Here is a 23327-nt window from a genome sequence, read left to right as displayed (position 1 = left end):
TGTTTTATCTGTCCGATCCCCCTCAGACACGGCTAGCTTGTTCACCTGCGACTGTACAACAATCCATACATCCTCTGCGTCGGCAGAGGACATCGACGCAGATTGGACCGCGGGATCGATAGGGAACAGTGGGAATGTGGACGGGAAGGTAATTTCCAGCAGGATCTGCAGGCATCAGCTGAGCGCGGATGTTATCACGCATCTGCCTTTTGCATCAGGCTGCATGTATACAGTTAAACTAGAATTATGGCCCTTTCGAGACCTCCGGAAGGGGCGTTTCATTAAATACCACAAAGGAAAAACGGGATAAATTCCAACAGAACTGATGATTTTAACGCAGGACAGCAGTTCTGAAACTCTCCTGCAGAAATCTGGTTCACTTTCATGTGAAAGAGAATGAATAAAACGCCGTGTTACAGCATTCCATTAGCCATGCGCGTCACACAGCGGTTCAATCAGCATCTGATTCATGGTTTGCGTGCCTTCGTTGGCTCCGCTGAAAATCCCCTGGCAGCGGAGGACGCTTCTTGCTCTCAGCCACAGCAACAGTGGAGCCCGGATCCTTCGTTAAGTGTTCTGCCGAGCACCGCGGCCTAGCGGTGACTACAAAAAGCCATTAACAAACAACGCGACGGCACAAAGGATTAAAAGAAAGGAGCTAATCTGCGGCTCGTGCCTGCTGAGCCGAATGCTAACACGGCCTTGTATGTTCAGGAAAGTGTCATTTCCCTCAAGTTTTCCCATCCTCTCCTCTTTAAAGGGAACATTTCTTCAGCGCGGTGCTAAGCGACTACGGCGGGGAAAGAGATGGACTGTTTGGGACCGACAGTTGTAATTATGGCGGAGAGCAAAGCAGTTTTATTTTTATCGATCAGGTGCCGCGGCCCCTGTGCGGACTTTCCTTGAGCCATTACCGCCTGCTCTAAACACTCTTTGCTAACCTTGTAAACCGAAATCCAAAACTACACTCCAAGATCCAAGATCAAAAAGGGACGAGCATTAAGGTGGACAGAACGCGACTTCCTGTTGGTCTCCACAAACTAATGTTCGATCAAGATTGAAGCGGATATTCCCTGGGATCTTCCCGAGGTGATTCCCATATGTCGCTTAGCTCACCCCAGCCGAGGCACAGGAAGCGTTTGCGGATGAGCCGTGGCCTCATTTTGCCGAGGATGGCCAGGTAGGACTGCCACGCCTCTGTCAGCACCCAGCAGAAGGACGCCAAGAAGAAGAAATGCAGGAAGGCGGCGGTCACAGTGCACAGACCCTGGAGAGAAGAGGGAAAACAGGAGAGGAGACCGTGATAATACCCGCAAGAGCCCTTTTACAAAAGAGCAAAAGGGGACAGTTTTGTAAGAGGTGTCATAATGAATTGTCTCTTGGGACAAAAAGGGAGGACAAATGGGAAAAAAAGAGTTGTGTAAATTGTTTATAGCGGTTAAGAGCCCAGGCCAGCCCAAATGTTTTCGACAGTTTGATCGATACCCAACAGAAAATAGTGAAGTGATGCTTGGACTATAAAAAGTCCAAAATTGCTTTTTACCGTAATGGGGCCTGCTTTAGAAAGTTCTGGCTGAAGGCAGGACAAAAGCTCGAACCGCCAGACTGCTGGTGCTCACTGAAAAGCTAAAGTGCTAGCGTCCCGGTGCCTCACCTTGCTCAGCGTCTGGGATTGTCCGACCAAAATCAATAGATTGGAGGCCAAGATGGAGAGGCAGAAGTTGACCAAGATGATGGATCTCTCTGAGCGGATGTACCTGAGGAGGCGGAGGATGGGGTGAGGGTGGCAGACATGTGAGCTGAGGCATATTGACAGGTTCAATGAAGTCAAAAGCATTCGTGGCCTCTGCCATTAGCTTGATTTTACAATCTGTCACCCGTGCTACCAAAATGTAATCAACCTTGCTCGAACATTTGTTGCTTATTAGGCCTCGTTGTGGTTTTGGCACATTAGGGCCCCCAGGCTAAATGCATACTAAGCTAGTGTGACCAGAAAATATATGAATAGCTACAGCCCTAGCATCAGTATGCGTGAGTTTTTGAGTGTATACCTCCAGAAGGCAGTGTAGATTAGCAGAAGGATGAGCAGAGCGGTGCAGGAGACCCCGCAGCCCACCATGAGGGGCACAGAGGGCATGCTGACAGGACCCATGTCCTGAAAAAGAATCGAAGAAGAGAGGAACAATTGCCATTAATGCCAACAAAAGTGTTGTTATTTATATTCGGATGTCATTTTCTAGGAAAATAACACCTAATTTCTTGCTAGGAAATTAAAGTTTCTTCATGTAATCCTCTCCACCAGGACTTTGAGACTCCGTACATTACACAGTCCTATGGAGATCTTCCCATTCATAAAACTGCCAAAGCTAATTCCCCGCGTTTAGCTAGGCCATTACGCTTAGACTATGTTCAACATCAGCGTGATGGATTTCCCACGTGCCCCGTTGCGGCGGAGGCTCATCGGGTCAGGTGCGACGAGCGGCATCGCCTCCGGGGGCCGTTTGTCATACATATAAACGTGTCGACGCGGCCGGGGTCGAGCGCGTCCTCAAGGGTGGTGCCAAAGGCGTAACTCATCTGTTGACGCTTTTTTTACGAGTTAAAATCTATGAACAATGTTCCGTGGTAGATGTGATCTCAGAGGGAAGCCTTTTATCATAATTACAGCCTGATATACAATTAACTCTAATTATGATGCCAGACATCTGTTAAATACACCTATAATAATAACAACACCTCATTAGATTAATCTTAAACTATCCTCTTTAGTATCACCTATAGATAGTGTAATTAAAACAGTGCTTACTGTTATACACCATGATATATTGGCTCGGGGGTAATTAAGTGATTTGGGTCATAATGCTCATCGCACCTCTGCTTCCTTTCTCTCTCCAGAGGTGCGTAAATGAAAAGATGGAGATCAGCAGAGGGAAGGTGTGGAACCTGCGTGTCCCCAGGTGGGCCCGATGTTAGCCGGTTTTACGTTCCCAGCTGCACCCTTCACATACGGCGGCTAGCCCACCATTTAGCCCGAGATGTGTTGTTTTGTACGCGTGGAGGAGAAGGACAGAGGAAAAAGAGTGTGGTGAGAAGGGAAGAGGAGGAGAAGATAAGGAAAAAAACAAACGGGGAAGCAGAGCTTCTCTGAGCGAGGCCATTAAAAGCTCTACTCAGAGGGAAGAGGAGAGTACAAATGAGCGGAGGAACGTCAACATACCCGCTCAGAAGGACCGGCTGGGTTTGATACCGCGAAAGGAAGCAGGTCAAAAGATGAAGTGTTTTCTTATTCCGATGCACAAGCAGTGACGAGCGCGCACGTGCCAAAGGTCTGTTGGATTTTCCTTTTCCATCTCTTCTACTTTGCCTTAAATTGGCTTCCACCAGACTTGTAATGGAATAAATGAAGCTCATCTAATTCACTCGATATGCATCCACAACTGATCTCGGCTCTTCTTCGAGTCTGCCCTTTCTTAATTGGTGATGCTTGGGTGTGATGCGATGTCGTTGCACAAAGGGGGGGTGGGGAGGGGGGTGAAAACAAAATGACAGAAACAGACAAAAATGCTAATGCAAACGCGTGCAGCCCGAGGCTACTAAGAAGCGCACACACGCCTTTCTGTAATTACGCTGATTGATATGCGGCTGCCATGAGGGATGTGATGTGTTTGACACATGTGACAGGAGTGAGGAGGAAAACAGTGAGGATATGGATTAGCGAGCCTGTGCCGAGGCCGGCCGTATTTGGCTTCCCTGGGCGGCTCCACTAGCGTGATGGAGAAGATGGCTATTTTAGGCTCAGGAAGTTTAACCTACTTATCTCCTCTCTGACATTCCACCTCCCTTCACTACCAACTGTCTGATCAACGTTCCTTCAACTCCTTTTCTGTCTCTGGTTACCTTCTTGTTTCCTACCCGTAGTGCTCCGTATCCTTAAAGGTATACCCGTAGCGCTCCGTATCCTTAAAGGTATACCCGTAGCACTCCGTATCCTTAAAGGTATACCCGTAGCACTCCATATCCTTAAAGGTATACCTGTAGCGCTCTGTGTCCTTAAAGGTATACCCGTAGCACTCCGTATCCTTAAAGGTATACCCGTAGCGCTCTGTATCCTTAGAGGTATACCCGTAGCACTCCGTATCCTTAAAGGTATACCTGTAGCGCTCCGTGTCCTTAGAGGTATACCCGTAGCACTCCGTATCCTTAAAGGTATACCCGTAGCGCTCCGTGTCCTTAAAGGTATACCTGTAGCACTCCGTATCCTTAAAGGTATACCCGTAGCGCTCTGTGTCCTTAAAGGTATACCTGTAGCACTCCATATCCTTAAAGGTATACCTGTAGCGCTCCGTATCCTTAAAGGTATACCCGTAGCGCTCCGTGTCCTTAAAGGTATACCTGTAGCACTCCGTATCCTTAAAGATATACCTGTAGCATTCCGTAAGAGTTGAGGTCTGATGCAAAAGACACTTTATGCTGGAGTTTAACACTTGGTACTCAGGAAACAGGCAAAAAAGAAGCCCATTCTCGCCACTCCACCTCTGGAGAGAGTATTCAACATGCCTAGCTAGCATTCTTGCTCCCCGGTTTCCTGTTTTGCTGAAGGAAATATTGTGAGAGTTTCGCTCCGGCTGAATCAATCCGGCGGGCCCTGGAGGGTTCGGCTCGTCGGGGCCCGCTGTCAAGACAAACCATAAATCTCCCATCAGTGCATGACAACCTGGAAGGCTGACTTAGCGCCTTAACGTGTAAAGTCATCAAAGTGAGTGTCGGTCGCACCCCGGGGTTTTTTTCTCTTTTACCTGGAGTTTTCTCCCCATCAAATACGGTTTTAAAGTCTTATAAACAGCAACGGCAGGCGGATGTTTTAATCTCGGGATATATTCTGATCCATAAACCAATTATACTGATTCATGTAACCTGTTTACCATGTCAGCGTCTCCCGCAACCTTTGATTACAAAGAATGTTAATGCGATTTTTCACTGGTCTTTTAATCACAGCTGGTGTCACGGAGGGCCGGGGGTGTCATGGCTCCGCTTCCAGGAAAACAGCCACACATTTGGATATGATCTGCAGCTCATTCCAAATATTTCCATCCAACCCGAACGCCCTGGCTTACATGACTCGGAATCAAGAATGGGCACACATACAGGTCTTTGGTTTGGAGCGTCCACTGTGTCGACCACGTGCACGAAAACATCGGAGTATTAGGAGAACTCCAGGAGGACTCCTCTCATCTCTTGATAGACATATCAAGCTGTTAACATGATCACTCAAATAATCGGATTATTCCAGAAATCCGATAAAGTTGGGACTGTAACAGTCATGAAACGGGCTGGCTGGTCTTGGCTTACAGGAATTTTAACATCAGCTGGAGCCAAATTTGGCCTGTTAGCCTCCCGAAGTCTTCCCAGGCGTTTGCTGTCAATTAACCATGAAAGTAGAATGTTTCTTCCAGTCAAATGCTCCGAAACCCAAATCCAATAGGAACAAGGACGGTTTTGGGATTCACATCAGCTCCCAAAGGTATGACGACAGCAAAAACCTTGTCAAAACCCTCGGATGCCCCTTCCCCCCGCCGTCGGGCTGGCCTCTGAGCAGGACAACTGATGTTCCAACAAGTGGATCCATGGAAGTTAAACTCAATCGGGAGCGACTGCCGGATATTTGGATTAGCCCATCAATAGAGCATCCGGAAGCTGCACACTGTCGCTTTCACGCTTCCTTGAGCCGTCGGGAGCGGAAAGACGGACGCAGACAGAGAATTGGCATCCTGAGGAGTGAGACTCTGTGTTCACGGTTCCATAAAGGTCGCTCTGAGGACGTGCGCGGGGTGTTCGCACGCCCAGCTGCCGCGCACGCGGAGATCTCAGCTGTTATAGAAATAAACAGGATTATCCGCTATCCCTCGCCCTGTAATGGCAGCACTGTTTTTAAATCCCCCCATCTCTTCCCTCCCATCCCTCCCTTTTCTATTAAACATGGAGGTTAATCCGACCCCCCCCCCCCCCCCCCCTCCCCCCGGTCCCTGGTGCTGTGGCCGGGGATAAGCTGTCAGAGTCGCTCTGCCCGATGCTAAGCTTTGCTCTGGCGATCTCGCAGCACATGAGCGTGTGGCAGGTACGTGCGCGCACCCAGGAGGATGCTTGCCGAGCTCAAAAACAGAATCTGCAGCGCTTGGTTTTCCTCCTCTCCAAACAATCTGGCCTCCCCCGGATGGGAAAAATCCAACTGTGGAGAACCCTAAAGCTAAAGTGCACTCAGCAGGTCTGACTGAGCGCATCAACAGGCCGACCCGGAGCTCCTGGCACTCAGGAGCGGATTTAATGGTGGTACTGGGAGCTGAAGAACGGCGGCTAATGACTAAGCGCACTCTTCACCGTGTCGGAAAAGTCAATGGATTTCCCCCCTCTTGTTCCTCTTTCACTGAACAGGGATGACAATAGGGCCCGGTCGGAAAAAGGAATCACGGGACCAGATCCGTCCATTCATAGATCGCATCCGGCGTTTTTCCATATGATGTTAATGGATGTTTCCCTTGAGTTCTATAATGGGTTTAGACCCCCTGTAAAGAAATTCAAGCTTTGAGGGACTATAATGAATGATATAAATAATGAGTTATGTGTTATGCTAGCCCAAGGCCACCACCCACGTTGACCCTCATTACGCCAGAACAAAGGTGAGGAGGTGGTGCGGCCTGCCAGGACCGGAAGCTGCTTTGTATTATTCAGCCGGCCAGCGTCGACTTCCTCTGACACCACAGGCCTCTGAAATTCAAATTAGCTGTCCAGTCGTCGCTACGGGCTACGCGCATTTTAGCATTCTCAGCAGATTTGAATGCTCGAGCTAGCTAGAGCAGAAGCAGGATCCATGATGATCAAATCCGAAGCATTAAATATTGTTTATATTCTCTTCTGAATTAATTCATCAAGACTTTTCAGGGATCGATCAGCAAGGCTGTGAGCATAGCGGTGCTAGCAAACAGGCTAATGTATGTGTTAATAATACTATCCCGAGGCTAAACAGATGATAAACAATCCAGACAAACGAAACAGGACAAAAAAAACCAGTGTGTAGCTAAACATTACAAGAGGAAACATCAAAACTGGAAGCTGAAGCAAATGAACACCTCGGAATTTATTTTAGTCTCGTGCGCTCTTTTCACAGGAACGTGACTAAAAATTGCATTTCGGTAGAATAAGTCAGCAGAAGGTGAGCGGAAAAATTCATAACCAAAGCACAACAGCAGACCACTTAGTGAAGATGAATCCCTCTATAGTTAACGCAGCACGTATGCAGGAGACATTCGTTACAGTAATGCCTTTTAAAGCTCTAATGAGAAGCTTTAAGTGCTGCATGGAAGCAATGTTTTAGCTCTAAAAGGTTAGCTGGGGATAGATGTCCACGCGGGCCCACCGCTCTTTATCTCTGCTGCAGGGGTGGTTACCGCATCACTGCTTAATGCACATTTCTCCAATATGTTGCTCTCTTCCTTTGTTTCAGCGCCAACTCAGACCAGGTTGTCTTATTTCCTGTTTGCTGTCCTCCGCTAGTCAATATCCCTTTGAAACATTCTGGAAGATGGAAGATTCTCGACTCACTAAACGCACGGAGTTTTGATATATGGACGGGCAAATTTAAACCTCAGAGCCACCGCTGGGTGGCTATAAGGGGGTGCGAGCCCACTGAGGAGAGTTCGGAACCAAGAAGGAGAGATGGCGCCCTTAATTGGTTTCAGGAAGGTCTGGGAATGTGACAGTGATGCGGGAAGCATGACTGAAGTATTTCAGCCGAGACGGTGGTCATCACGGCGACGGGCATGTTGTCCAACCCTCGCAGGAAGTCAGGTGAGCTATTTGTAATTAGCTGCCATGGGCAACAGTCCCACACGCACGCGGTCGATTCTTCCTCTGCGCTCTTTAATCACGCAGCAGCACTTTTCCCTACAACCTATTTTTAGCGTTGTGACAGCGTCTCAGGACAAGGGCGGACGCGTGCCACGGCTGGAGCCGGCGCCGTTTGCCTCGTTAGCTGTGTGGACTGAGATCGCACCAGAGTAAACGAGAGCTTTACGCGCCACTATTGAACCATTCCCACTGTTCCCATCGGTCTACTAACCTGGCCCCAGCTTCTCTGCCCCCCCCCAAGACAAACAGCATACACGGTCATGTGCGTCAGCCACTCACCGGGTCTTTAGCTTGCTGCGCTAACACGGAGTACGTGGAGATCCGGCTGCACAGGCATTTGGTGTGGACGGTGGTTGACGCGAGGGTTTGGCAGCCTTCGGTGCCCCAGTTCTCCGCGCCAGCTTCCCTGGAGGTGAGGAGAAACACGAGAGAGGTGAGCGACGGCGGTACGGTGGCCAAAATGTGGCCCGAGATCCCGGGCAGCTATGAGGAAGCTCCATGTTGAAGAACGCAGGTGGTTTTAAGAAACACACACTCACACACACTCTGCATGCAGAAGGTAACATTACAGGCTGGTTAACAGGGCCGCAATTAGCCACCGGTGCCACCAGCACTTAAGCCGCTCTCCGTGCTCAGCACCATAAACATTTCTTTTCTTACTTTTCCTTAAAGTTATTTTCTTCTCGTTGACCTTAAAAAAATAACCCTCAAGGAAAACGAGCAATTTCAACGCTTGATGCAGATAATTCAGCACTGAATGTGCTGTAGATTTGGCCAGAATCGCACTCAATAGCGGCTTCCCCCACTGCCCCATATCACCCCCCCCCAGACACACACCTTTTTATACCCCTAATCCCCCCTCAAACTTCCCTTTAAATGCCCCCCAGCAGAAGGTTGAATGTGGAGGTCGATCAATACTGGTCTAATTGAAATGATTACTCCTGTAGCTCATACTCCGCATTAACCCCACATTTACCCCCAATATGCTGCAAAATGGGCCACCAGAGAGAAATATGGTCATTATCCGAAACATTAGCAGCTTCCGAGCCGCTTTGAGTGATATAGAAGTGGAAGGTATAGGTTTAAGGATCAAATAATGGAATTTTTTATAGAAGCTAATGATTTAGCAGCCCTGATACTTTCAGATCTCGCCCCCAGAGGGTAAAAAGTCATTTGACGGGAACAGAGGTGCTCCGGCAGCTGAGTGCAATTTCAAGCAGGGTTGCGTTTAGCTGTTCCAGTGAGTGAAGGAACAGGAATTGGACCTGCGGCGTCGCAACGCTAGCTGCCGGCAACAGAGGCGAAGCCGAGTGTGTACAAGAAAAGCTTCCCTATGAGCTCCGAGTTAATTGACCACCAGGCCTGGCGACGCCCACACGTGTCACAGCTAAACTTGATCCCCATGGCAACGGAATCTAAGAGCCTATACACAATTAGAGAAATAAAGATAGAGGTAAACTGCTTCCCAGACGGATATGTGCTAGAAGAAGCTGCGGTGGAGCAAGGATTTGGTGGGCCGTCGGTTCTAGATCGACTGGATCTGAAAGGATCTGGATCTGGTTTTGTTTCCAGCCCAGAGTTCTAGCGTGAGGACGATTACCTCCGCTGAAGGCCACAAATACTCTCGACAAGGGAAAAAAAGGGAAAGTGTAATTAAGTCTCCATTTTTGGAAGATGTTCTCGCTTGGTGGAATCTCGGAATTTTATTGACCGGCTGTAACACTCCGGTGTATTTTTATGGCGCTGTTGTGACATTTCAAACACAGCAGGAGCTTCTTGTGATGCCACAGTTCAATAACGTCGATTCTGATATAGTTTTTTCTAGAAAGGCGGACAGCCGTCGACCACGCGTTCACTTCGCGGGATGCTAACGCAGGATCGTGAGTGCACTTGGACGCAGGCGTGCACGGAAAAGATGTTGGATTTAGAGCGTCGTTGACGGAGCACAAGCGCCCTGATGATCATCATCTTCACAGCGATGCTTCAAACTCCTCGAATCAGAGAAGGATTCAAAGCCTGACAGGCTGAGACGTGTGAGCCAGAAGGGAAAGTAGGCGCGCACGTGCCGCCTTTTCATTTTTACTGGCTAACGTGCTCGCAGAGAGTTGAGTTTGAATCTCGGTCGTGTCATTCGCTCATTCGTCATCTGGTAGCTAGCTTCTAGGGCTAAAGGCTTCTAGGGCGCCATATCTCAGAGGTGGGAGGGAACCGACAGTTTAGCCTCAGGTTAGCCAACACGACCCTCGTCTGACATCCGGGGTTTAATTCCTCACATTGTTGAGGGATAAAGAGCCAGTTGGAAGCTTGGGACAGAAGCTAATGGAAGCAGGCTGTGGATGTTGCTCTTATTTGAAGGCTTAGCTGACATGTTAGCATTTCGTCTTTAATCTGATAGATAAAAATATCCGCTAACATCGACATAGATGTGGACAAGAGCGTAATGACACAATGCTAATGGCGTCATGCTCTGCATCCAGATTTTGCAGGTAATATCGATTTAAAACACTTTCTTTGGAACGTTGGCATGTTTTGGTTGCCAAAATGTAGACACAAATAGACCTGATGCTAACCTCTTTGTAACGTTGACCATGATCAGCAACGATTGCCAGGAACAGCAGCTGTTTCCTGTTCCGCTCTCCTGACATTGCAACATGTCGCTGGGAAAATTTTGTATGGATTGAATGGTTTTCCATCAATAAAAGGATTAAAGGCTCCAGACTGGAAGTTTTAAAAAAAAACAGTCCCACTGTTGAGGTTTTCCTCAGGCGACCTCCACAGGAGACCATTTTCCCATCTTTTCATACGCAAAATAATGTCGTAAATGCAACCAAAATGGAAAAATACATCGGGAAAAACACCATAAATTGACCTTTTATGTCGACTGAGGATAAATTGGCAGCGTCCCTTCACTGAAAGGGCAAAGCTTTAAAAGCCAGTTGGATCCCATTAAGGAAAAAAAAAGGTTAAACAGGCTTTGAATGCCTAAATCTGAAGAGTTCAACAGCGTCAAAACACTTTCTTACATGAGGAATTTTGATTTTTAATGGCGTCCGATTGATGGAAAAGGGATTAAAGCTAGCAGCTCATTTCAGATCATATCAAAGTTGTTTTAATCTCTTCTTTCTGAGCAACATGCATCACGTTCAAGACATCAGTGGTCAGAAACGAGGGAATCGGAATAAAAAGCAGGATAGATGAGGGCAGCAATGATAGATGGGCAAAAGCATTGAAGGAGGACAAAAGAATTTCACGCACAGGCGGAGATCAAAAGCTGGTAATTCACTAAAGAAAGCAGCCTCATTACACAGAAATTACTCTCTCGCACAAAGGGGCGGAAAAGTTTGGCTAAGATGGGGTCAGTTTTTGTGTTTTAGAGGAGGACGCTTCAAAGGGACGGCGGCGGCGGCGGCGGCTTCCAGGAAGTTTGATGGTCTTTGTGTGTTGCTTTGAGAGGCAGTAGGAAACGGCGCCACAGATGGGAGGACGCTAAAGCTTCAGATTAGCTGCCCCGTGCTGACACTGTTGCACAGATATCCCGGGGTCAAAGGTCAAAAGAGTTCAGCACCTCCGCAATATTTTTAATGTGTGTCTCCAGTCAGACTTTGTTGCCGTAGCTACGGTGCCATTTGTGCCCCGCTTCCGTGGGATTCAAGCGGTGATAAACGCCGAAATGTGCATGAGCGTAAATTGCTGGCAGTAACTTTCCGTCTGATGTCCAAAGGACAGACAATAATCGTTAAAAGCTCGCAGGTGGGCAGAGTTATGCCGCAGAAATGAGGAGGGAAAACGTCCCTGGGATGATATTTACAGCAGCTGACGGGTGACGGCTCCACCAGAGAGGCAGCGCGCGTCGGCCCTTCGCTACAGCTGAAACCCGCTGAAGCGGATCTCCACGATGTGGACCCCCCCCAACCTTCCCGCAGCAGACTATTGAACAGGGGTGCCCAAATCCGGTCCTCAAGGACCTCAGGCCAGCCGGGTTTTCTGTGCTACCAAACAGGCTTTCTCCAAGTGTACCGGTAGGACAGAGGTCCCAGCTGGACCGCGGCCCCTCAAGGACCGGATGCGGGCACCCCGGTAGAGAACGTTCACAGTCATCATGGTTGCACGCCGTTTCCGCCTCCCTGAGGAGGGAGGAAAGAAAGATGCGACCCAGATATTGACTGTTGGGACTAAGCCTCTCCTCGGATGAGCGATCTTTTGACCGCGAGAACATGCTGCCAGATTACGCAGAGCTCCTCGTGGCGTTTAAGTGCGTGTGCGGCTCACATTCTCGAGCCCAACGGCCTCCGTGTTCTTCTCCCTGCACGTCAAAACCCCGACTTGCTCCTCTGTCTCTCGTGTGAGGAGAGCGCTGACACTTTTGACCTCCTCCGCCCTGTTCGGCTCCCTGGGACGGGCACCGGCTAATTTCTAAGCTTCTTTCCCGGGATTAGCTTTCTTCCTGGTGTGCAAGTTAGACCGTGTGCAGGGAGACGACAGGCAGGTTAATGCCCTAATTGAAGACACCAGAGATGAGCTAAACGATGCTATCATTTAAAAATTCAGATTGCATTTGCAGTTACTTCTGTCTCGAAGAAAAATCTTCCAAAAAAAATTGACCGCTTCTGTTTGAAAGCTTTTCTGAGCATCATAAAAGCAGGTAAAAGCCAATTACTCTTGAGAGACAGCAGCCAGAGATCCATTTGGGATTAAAAACTATCGCTAAACATGCTCCAGTAAATAGGTTAACGTGTGTTGTCTGTTACATACACAATCCTGGAAGCGTCAAACCGTGTCAGACAGATAAGGAAAAGGGCTAAATTATTACCTACCTACTGATTCTCAAAATCCAGAGTTCTGCTTTTGTGTATTCCAAGTCTTCTTTCTCTACACTCACTACAAATGGCGAAAATCATCTTCAACAATGTCCAAAAGGATCAGGTTTAAAGGCTAACTCGGGTTCGGACGCTCCGCTTGGCTCCACACCCACTGGTCACATGACGGCACGATCGATAAAACAAAAGCTTTCGAAGTGATCCCAACGTTGACACCACCCTGCCACTCAAAACAGGAAGCGGCCCGCGTCCATCGAGGTCCCGGAGCTAAAATAAATTTAGGCTACGCTTGGGATCGGCAAACGTGACAGTGGCCCCAATAAAAATCAGAGCATTAGAGAATCAAACTAGCAAGTTAGCGCTCTCCCTGACACAGTTGTGACAGCTGGGGAAAACAAGCTAAGAGCCTGGCTGCATCGGAAGTCGGACGGAGTCAGAGCCTGCGTAAGCTCCACTGGCCGGCTCCCTCTTAACGCACCGACTGGATGTTTGACACAGTCTTGATCCCTTCTGTTCTGTCAGATGGAAAAGTAGAGCAAGCCCAATCAGCCCTCCGCCAACACCCCCCCTCCTCCTGCTGGTTGCACCGTGGAGTGTGTCAGTGCGCGTATACTCCTGTCATCAGGGGAAGATGAGGAAATCCACAGAAATTCTGGAAAGTGCTAAATATAGCAACCCCTTTCAATTGATAGCATGATTCTGAATTGATTAGGTCCAAATCTGCGCCTGTTTTAAAATGTTGAAATATTTCAAGCCGAAGGAAACGATAACGGCGGTTAGCCCGCTAATGCTACTGGTTTGCGTTTGTTATTCGAGTTTGGGAAACAGATGATTAAAAATCACACTGCTTCTCTGGCAATGACGTGACCGACTGGAATCCACAGCATTCTCTCTGTCAGACTTTGGGAGGTGCATGACATTGCTGAGGAAATCGATAGCTTAAATCTTTCCGGTCCGGCCGTTTCCATGGCAACAGATGAGATGAAGAGAAAATTAAAAGGATATAACCGCCAAGATGAAGAGCGTTCGCCTGAGTGCTGGTATGTTGGCGTGGTCAAGCCAAATAAAGACCAACAGAACCCGTGCTAATACCCTTTAGCTTCCCCGACCACATGTCTCACGCAGCCATTAGAAAGAAGCACAACTGTGCTGTAACTCTCGGAAACTTACATCCAGAGCTTCTCTCGTGTTAATAGACGTAAGTCTGTATCGCACTAATCCAGGTGAACAAAGCCTTCCTTTGTTGCGGATTAGCACAGCGTTGCTACCTAAAGCCTTTCAGTAGGAGGAGTGCAGCATCTATTTATGTGATGTACTTGAATTTTGTACAGGCGCAACCGGCAGCTCCAGTTTTCACCGCTCAGAATAGAAAAAGAGGATTCCTGCTGTGGGCTGAACTCATCCTGGCCCGATGTGACTCCAGGTTAGCGGTCGTCGGTGTCTCCCTACGTTGGAGGTGATGGGACGTGCCCGACCCCGAAGGCTAGCGGTGACGGAGGATCGGTCCGGGACAGAGCGAGCTTTAACCCGCCAGTGTCAGACTGGGCAAGGTGTGCTGCACATCAGGACGCTATTAGTCCATGGCAACGGCATAGGGTGCTGTGGTCTTTAACCACTGATCTCCGATCAAGCTTAAAACCACTAGGGATTAGAAATGGGATTAAGTTGACTCTCAGCCCATCACAAGCTTAGCGCCATCCATCCAGCCACAGCGTGTTTAATACATTTCTCTGTAAATACTGGATCGTATTTAAAAGCCTGCTTTAGAGTCACATCTATAATGTATAGACATAGCTTTTATGCTCATTGGAAATATGCAAGTGATGCGTAGCCGTATGTCAGGTATTGCACATCACGTATGTAATGAAGGAAAGGGCGTCTGTAGCGCTGAAGCTATCAGCGGTGTGAGGAAGGCTAACGTAGCCGCCGCGCTCCAATCATAACGCGATCAGAGTGGAGCGAGGGTCAAAGCGCAGGGACACCAGGGGCAAGGTTAGCCGCCGCGCAAGACGCCCAACAGCTGTCATGCTCATGATTCTCAGCGTGGGGAGAGGGAGAATTGGGGAGGGGGGCCTAGAGTAAAATGCAGAAAACTCAAGGCCGGCGACTATGGCGAGATGAAGATTTCACTTTTGAAAAATAAAACAAAAAAACAACAAACAAGAAAACGGTCACAACCTCTGAGTTCGGAGTTTCGGCTGCCGCCCGCGGTTCGTTGAGCTAACCGTGGAAAATAAACGAGGAAATGCGCATGTAGAGGTGGACAGGGAGGGAGGGAGGATGGTGCGCGCAGCATTTTGGGTGGGCAGATGGTGCCAACATATGGGCCTGTTAGGGGCAAAATAAATAAATAAGCTTTCTGGTATAAATACTGGGATAAACCGCGACTGCTACAAACTGTCGGCTAACTTGGCGAGCCGGGAGAGGAGGAGGATGAGCAGAGATACCGCTGGAACAGATTTGTGCTTCCTCTACTTCCCTATTCTCCTCACTGGAGGATATTACCCACATGTGCATTTATAACAATTAAAATTCCTCCGTGCCTCTATCCAGACATCCCCGACATCCCTCGAAGCCTGGCGATGGGCTGCGTCAGAGGCAGCCAGGCTGCAGGAGGTGAGGTCCTGCAGCTAGCTTTCTTTTTTTCCCCTTCCCAGAGAGCTGCTGGCCGTCCGGCTCTATACGCTGAGGCAGGAATCTTTTACTTAGATGTGACAAGAACGTGGCAAATTCATTCAGATTCCTCTCTAACTGCATCGACGTGGTGCGTCGGTTTGCTGGGCCGAGCAGCTTCAACCCTTCAGGAGCGTCTGTGGGGCTGGTAAAACATATTTTAATAACCTGAGGGCGATGGTCGACCTACACGTGCCTCAAAGCTGGATCAGCTCAGCAGCCGCTCTCTTGGTAATTCATGCTTCAGGAACAGACCTGTCGGGTCTGTTTCTCCACAAGTCAAACCACCAAAGTCTCGAGTTTTGATCTCATCCATTTTGTTTACATATAAAAATACTTTTTGTCCAGATTCCTAGTGGTTCTGCTACGTTCCTGCCAGGATCCTGATGCCACGTTGCCACTTTATAGTCAGTTTGGCTTGATGCCCTTGTATTATCTGCAATTTAATTTAACTGCAACTGTAATCTTCCTGGCTAGCTAATTAGCTTTGCCGCGCTTTGTTCGTCTCCCACTTTGATAGAAAGGAGCTGGTTTGAAAATGTAGAATGACTTATTCTCTCTGCGTGTGCAGCTATGCTGAGTGCTTCCTCTGCTGGATAATAAAGCCTCAGAAAGTGATCTTCAGATGCTAAAAATGCTAACAGCTCTTTTTATGTCTCACAGACAAGTGTAGGATAAAAAAAGCCTTTGTGAAGATACTCTTCTACGCTGAACTTTGACCTCTGCAGGCTCAAGCAGCATGGCTATGGAGAAAAGAACCAGAAAAATATCACAAAAAGAAGCCAAACTGCTTACAAAATACCCTAAAGCTGGGATACAGCGCTAATTTTGACTGAGCCACCTTAAATCATAAAGTGGCAGGATCAGAGAGAATCAGAGAAACCGCCGAAAGAATCCAGAATTGCTGCAATATCGATGCAGATAGACCAGCTTTGAAAATGTGGGCCATCGGAGGAAATTGGCTGGTCACATGAAATCGGTCCGTGACCTGGAACCCAGCTCTGCTGTAATGGCTCCACACCAATCGGAACTTGTATCGACGCACAGGAGTTTGCTCTATGTGGGTTAATAGTTAAAACAGCCAGATCAATGGTGCTGGTTTCCAGTAAGTAGCCCAAATGCCGTTGGCATCGATGACTGAGTGGTGCACGCTAAAGCTGCGCCTCACCGCTCGGTGCGACCCCCATCGTTTGTGTCCCAAAGTCCAGAGCGTGACAGAGCTGCACATTTAAGCTCTCGCATGATTTAAACAAAAGGTACCGAGTCCATAAGGAACACTAGCAGAGGGAGAGATGAGTGGATGGTGTTTGCCCCCGGGGCTGATATACGTAACGCTAGCGTGCTAATATTCATCAGGCTGCTTTCAGTCCATTAATAAAGTCTGACTGGGAACCAGCGCGTGCAAGACAAACAGCAAACAGGAAGCGCAGTCGACACTCACGCACACACACGCACCAGAAAAGATGTAGAATAACTTACGGGTTGCCGTAGTCCCAGACAACGCACTGAGGATCTGATGTACCCTGGAAGACAGGGAAGGGGGGGGGGAGAAAAGCTGTTATTGCCAGCCGCCAGGACGAGTCAGGGAGGAGGAAGATGGTGGAAAGAGTGATGCTGCACGGACTGATGGAGAGAAGTAAACAGACAATGAAAGAGAGGGATGGAGATGGATGACGGGAGGGAGACGGAGTCATTGTTGGATGGCAAATGGCTGCCGCTGCCAAAGCCCGCGTGAGGAATGGCGCGGCGGGGCTGGAAGACAAAGGGAGAAGGAAAGCCTTTTCAAGGACGGCGAGATCACGCCGGGATTCCAAGACCGACCACAGAGGGAGGGGGGGCGGATTCAAATACGCAGGGCAGAGTCAGTCAGGCGCACTGGCCAGAGAGGCCTGGCCACGTCTTCATCCACGGATGGAGTCATCATCAATGTCATTAACCGATTCAACGTGGCTCGCTGGGGATCCGCATCGATCCCCACATCGATCCCTTTAGAAAAGAAAAGTCGCCTGTGTCCTTTCAACCCTGCACGGTGCAGCTTTCAGGGTCTGTGCGGGGTTTCAGGGGGAACTGGTTGGGATCAAACCTTCTGGCCGCCGCCATTTAAGGTGTGTGTCTGGTCTGAGATCAGCAGGCGGGTCTAAAAGGAGGACCCGGCCAACACTCCCCGGGTCCTTAATGGAGGAGGAAAGAGCAGCCCTTTTATTAAAGTCTGAGACACACAATAGAGGTGTCATTCTTCCTTTGTGGTAATGTAGGAGAAAATGGACCTATTTCTCCACTGACTTTACAGTAGGACCCCCCCCCCCCCCCACACACACACACACACACGCACACACACACTCATCCACACCCCCGCCCCTTGCTGAGCACTGCACTGAGCGCTCTGCCTTTGAGCTCCCCCTTATGGTAGCGGGGGTTACAGCAGCCCTGGCGCTCAGCCGATCGGCTCCGTCACCTGTGAGTAAATTGGATTTGCAGCGCGTGAGAGTGATGCTGATGCAGACGCTCCCGCCTCACGTGCAGGGCGGCGAGGGTGACGCAGAGGCGCTCCCACAAAATGCCCCGTCTCCTTAGCATCACCGCGTAGCCAAATGACAGATGCTGCTGACTGATGCCGCTCCCCGAGGAGCAACACTAGTTACCTAAACAGCTCTGCTTTTTTAAAGCTCTCCAGAGATCTGGTCTGGACCGACCCACTGCTCTTGGGAGGTGAATGCAAATGAGGCCGTATTTTCGGTGGTGTATACGTGTTAAATCGATGTTCTGAGACGTTTAAGTGGATTTAAATCTACATTTAAAGATCTGCCACAGCATTTTCATCAGTCCTCTCTTCTGTCAGAAATAACGCTGGGGAAGGGGGGAATGGGGGGGGGGGGGTCGCAGGAAGCCACAGGCCGAAGCTTATGGAACAGCAGAGGATGAAAAAAACAGGTTTGTGCGTTCATGGTTAACGTAGATGAAGCTAATGCTAAACTGGATGAGGATCGAGAAGGAACGGCCTGTGTAGAAGAGTATGTTTCCGTGACAACAGCTGTTGTCAACAGTCTGGAGAGGAGCAGACAAACCTGGCAAAGAATAACACCAACTTTTATTCCATTATTGGGATCGAGCTGATTATAACACTTTCATCCTCTACTGTTACCTTTCTGCCCCTTTGGCTTCTCTCATTTCTGAAGGTAGCTATCATCATAGAAACACACCAAAGGATTCTTTTTTCCATTTTCTTCCAAGTACAGCTGCAACTAGCTGGATTATGCTTTAGTTGTGATTAACAGCAGCTTTTTTATGGACTTAAATCCATCCCAAGGTCTGCTTTTCAAATATAAAACGCCATTCACAAATGAATGACCGTTAATTTTTTTTTAATTAAATGTAAAACCAATATCTATGATTGAAAAACAAATGGCAGAGTGTTCGTTTGGCCTCCCCGGTGACAAAAACTAAGACGTAGGTCTATGATGAGGATCAGCCATTGAACCAAGGGAAGTAAATAGTTGTTAGTTTTGGAAAATACATTAACCAAACTCCAGAAATGAGCAGGATGGAACCACCAGTCACTAATCTCGGTGGCTGATGCTCTTCATACATCAAGGCCTGCTTATTTTGGAGCATTTACGTCCAGTTGACATGCGCCAGCTCCTGGTGCGGAGGCCAAACAACAAGGGACTTGTCGAGGAAATCAACCTGCACTATATCCTGCTGTTGGTAGATTTTAGTTTTGCATTTCTTTTTTTTTTTAAAAATCCACCATTTTATGGATGGTGCGTTACATATGAGAAATGTTCGGTGTCTTTGCAAGGTTTCGACCTGAATTTGACTCCCTTCCCTCTCTTCTCCAATCAAATCCTTGAAAAAGAAATGTTTGGAAATGATCATTTCTGTTTTACAGATGTCCTGAAATAGCCTGGAATATTCTTATCAAGGAAGCTCTAAATCAAATAATCTTAACATACGTGTTTAAAAGCAGGAGAGTGTAACAGAAGCTACCGGATAAACAGTCCTGGCCAATGGTGCCAACGGGCTGATTTGATTAATTAAGGTGTGAGTCTGTCTGTCAGACGGTGTGTACACCATCTCAAGAGAACTGTTAAATATTCCCAATACTTGCGGCTGCCCTTAAAAAGAAGAAAGGCTAATAAAAGAAGCATCTTAGGGAGGTCACTCCAGAAGGCTTTTATTAAACTTGCAGCAGGCCCTCCACGCTGAAGACGTGAGTCATTTATAAGAACACACTCCATTGTTATATAAACTGAATAGGCACCAGGAGACAGAGCGATATGAGTAAGTCAAAAAGGTTTACATTTACTCAGGCAATTCAGTGAGTGCACAGCGGCACTTTACAGCATGCAGCAGATTCTATTTCCACCGAAACCAGGAGACATGGGTCAGCTGGGAGACAGGGAATCCTTTAAAGCTTAAACAAATACGCCTGCTTGGCTAAAGCTCGTTCAATATTCAAGCAGCTAATGAAAACTGTAAACCCCTGCGTCACGCTGATTCTTTTTCATTTGCATTGCACATAATGCACTTTGATATTGCTCGTGGAATGTCGGCGCTGAGCGACACTGTCTCTCCTTGGCCCTTTAAATGAAAGAATGGATGCTGCCCTTTTTTTTCTTTACTTACATTAATGAGCGGTGAAAGCTCCACCACCACCATCGGCTCGCTGGGCTGTGGTTCTGGCCGCACTGTCACAGTCAGGATTTTAGAGTTTATCACCGCAGGGGCACTGCAGACACACACACACACACACACACACACACAGAATTAGCTTTATGACTAAATAAAAACATGTCACTGTTGCTCCCTTTCTGCTGCTGGTCAAATATATCCATTAACAGTCAGAGAAAGATCCACAGCCCCGGCAGACTGTTAATGGATTCTGAGAATGAATTTAAAAGAAACACAAATGCATGGATGAATAATGAAATGATGTCAACACAAAGTTAATGAGGATGTAACAAAGTCAGTCAAAGATTAGCAAGAACACAGCACCTATTAGCATTCAGCAATGGTTCGAGGAGGGCGGCTTTCCATCCACAATCATGAGCACCGGCCTTACCGGGCTTATGGGCAGCAAAGGGACCATCTAAATATGGCCTTAAATTGTTCAGTTGCCCACATAACTTTTATTTCTGCAAGTTCCTCGCTAGTTCCAGACCAATTAAGCCCATACACTTCTAAACCCCAGTGTAGGGTTCCAAAAATACACTAAAGAGGTACAAGAAAGAGGGAAGACATCCGGGGAAATGTGCTCGAGACATTTGTCAGAAAACTAGGCAGAAGTGGAAGGATGAGACACTTTAAAAGAGGAGCCAGATGGAGAAAAGGAGGCTGGAATTAAACATAGACAACAAACTGAGTAAGAGAGGAAACAGGAATAGAAAGATAGCAAAGATGGAAAAATATATATAAAATCTGACTTGGGGGGATGCGAGGTGGTTGAAGAGACTGGTAGAAAATGTAGGGACATGGAACATGGAATGAATATTGTTAAACTGCTGGAAATTATGAATTATTAGACTGGGGTTTATGCTGCATGTACTCACTTTGGTGCCGGTAAGATGAGGCCCAACGTCCTGTACAGAATAGCCCCAATGACATAATGCATGGTCGACTCCGACTCGGCTTCAGCTTCTGAAACACAGATAAAGACACGACTGATGAAAGAAAGGACGAGGAAATGAAATCTTTATGTCACTGCATGAATATCAAATGACACTTCTGATAACCAGGATCAGTCTTTTGACTTTCTCTTTAAGTAAATGAGCAGTTATCCACACATCCACCAGCAATTCCAAGTTTTAAACTGCAGATAGAAACCACAGACCTGCGCCCCCTACAGGTGGGGGAAGTAATTCAATGGAACGTGAAAACAATGTGTGTATTAACAAGCAAATACCGAAAAATCTGATAAAAATAATCAAGATAATTTCCACTTCATTATCATAGAGCTCTTGAACAGTTAATTACTCTGTCCTTCCTGCTCCCCATGCTGCTTTCCTTTTTGCTGTTGTGTCGCAATTCTCAAGCCTCATTTTTCAACTTTTCACCCTTTTCAGTGGCCCCCCCTTACAACAATCCCCCTGCCTGCTCTCCACTCCTGTCAGTGTTCCGCCTCGAAAAAGAGCAGGGGCTCCCGAGGAGATAAACCATCCCTCCGCAAATGTCAGACAGTCTCAAGCGAGGGATGGGGGGCGGGGTAGCAGAAGAGAAATGAGAGAGGAAGAGCCGCCTCTGAGAGGTGCCACTCCCTGCTCTGCCCTTTTGTGCTGGGAAGTTGTGATGGAGGAGCTTCCGCAAAGACCAGCAGGGGAGGAAGGGGGGCAGATCAGGTGACTTATCCAAAGTCAGCCTGTAGCACTCAGAGAGATGCTAATGGAGGTCAGAGAAGTACAGCATGAAGCAGAGGCAAAAACAACTGGGCCCATTACGAGACAATGCGGTGGGCAAAAATAGGACGAAATTCGGCACGAAATGTGTGCGGGGTGGTGTGCTGGCCCCTATGTGTGCTGGCCCCTAATTGGACAGTCCCGGCGTAAAGCATACAAATGAGTGGGGGTCTGGTAGGTGAAATCAGGAATGGCTGGGATGGCTACTAAAGGCACTCAGTCACCCACGGAGCTCTGATTTCCTCCAGCTTAACAGCAAAATGTTTGGTGTGCGCAGCTGAAGGGGGCCGATGCCTGTCAGCGGCTCTGAACCATATAGAACACCATTAATCAGAGCAACAAAACACAATCATTCAGTCTGAGTTTAATCTTATTCGTAAATTCAAAAGCGTCTCTCGGATGTTAAAATGGCATCAATCATTTCTACACGGCCGTCTTATTTTCCTCCTAAGATATGAAGTCTTTCTGGATACATGTATGGCTGCCAGACAGATTGATAGCTGCATATGTGTGTGTTTGTGTGGGTAGGGGGCGTGTAGTGGGGGGGCTACGAGTTTGTCAGTTAGAAAGTCAGTGAGTAACAGTCCTAGCCTCTGCCCAGTGAAGCGATTCATGAACCCATCAAGTGGCCGAGTGTGTGCCTCTGTGTACCCTGGTGTGTGCACAAAGGTGCCAGCAGGCCTTTATGAGCGTGTTTAAGCTGTCATTCAGAAAAAAAGGCTTTCATTATGGAGTAAATGAACCAATCAAACCGATAGCAATCAGACAGGAAGACTGGAACTCCCAGACTGCCGGTGGGAAAAGGCGGACTACGCTTGTGGGCCACCGAGCTAATAATGTCCTAATTTGGAAAGGTACGCGATTGATACAATGTATGATATAGCATCTACGTAACAGACAGTGGAGCTTAAAGTAGATGAGAACATTATTGCCAGTTTGTTTTTTAACAGAGAAATCACCTATAAACTACAGGGGTAACGAAAGGAAAAAGACAGAAGGATAGGGAGACAGACTAAGAGCTCAGGCTATTAGCTGGAGGCTCAGCTTCGGAAAATATTTCACTGCGTCATTTCACTACACCAGGAAAAATGAGACGACTCGTTGGCAAATCGTAAAAATTACTCCTATAAAAGCTCAACGGGGAAGAGGCAACTGCACGTTGGGCACCTGTTGAGCTCGATAGAAGCAAAACGCGTGTGTGTGGGTGCCCCGAGGTCACCCCACAGGACCTCTTGAAAGCCATTCAACAAGTATGATTCATCTGCGCGGGTCAGAGGTCAGAGGCAACTCTGCTACCTTTCTCTATACCCTCAGCGAACTTTCATTTGGGCGAGGGTACAGGGTGTGAGACAGAAAGTCTGCCGCTGTTATTTCCTGCAGGGTATGACCTTTGCTTTCAGTGGTAGTGTATGGCAGCTGCCACAGTAATGTCTTGCGAGCAACACCTTCACGGAAATCTCTTCAATCCCCCGTACGGTGTCTCGCTCAAATGCCTGCTAGTGTTTTCTTTCTCTTTATACGCCCTATTTGCGTAATTGTGGTG

General features: G+C 48.0%; 1 protein-coding gene across 16 annotated transcripts in view; it reads right to left on the bottom strand.

Moving 5' to 3' along the window:
• adgrb2 (adhesion G protein-coupled receptor B2) overlaps positions 1-23327 on the bottom strand; it is a 138497-nt gene that overhangs the window by 29704 nt on the left and 85466 nt on the right. For all 16 annotated transcript variants that reach the window (XM_057020418.1, XM_057020423.1, XM_057020424.1 and 13 more), the window contains 7 exons: positions 20942-21029; positions 20019-20121; positions 16872-16915; positions 8182-8308; positions 2052-2155; positions 1655-1757; positions 1117-1267 (listed from right to left, as the gene is read on the bottom strand). In XM_057020418.1, coding sequence (XP_056876398.1) covers positions 1117-1267; positions 1655-1757; positions 2052-2155; positions 8182-8308; positions 16872-16915; positions 20019-20121; positions 20942-21029 — 720 coding nt within the window. The remainder of the gene's footprint in view (positions 1-1116; positions 1268-1654; positions 1758-2051; positions 2156-8181; positions 8309-16871; positions 16916-20018; positions 20122-20941; positions 21030-23327) is intronic.

This window comes from Takifugu flavidus, chromosome 21, assembly GCF_003711565.1.
Source record: "Takifugu flavidus isolate HTHZ2018 chromosome 21, ASM371156v2, whole genome shotgun sequence".
NCBI classification, from domain to species: Eukaryota; Metazoa; Chordata; class Actinopteri; order Tetraodontiformes; family Tetraodontidae; genus Takifugu; species Takifugu flavidus.
The sequence above is the reverse complement of the archived record's forward strand: the minus strand, read 5'-3'. Positions and strand labels throughout refer to the sequence as shown.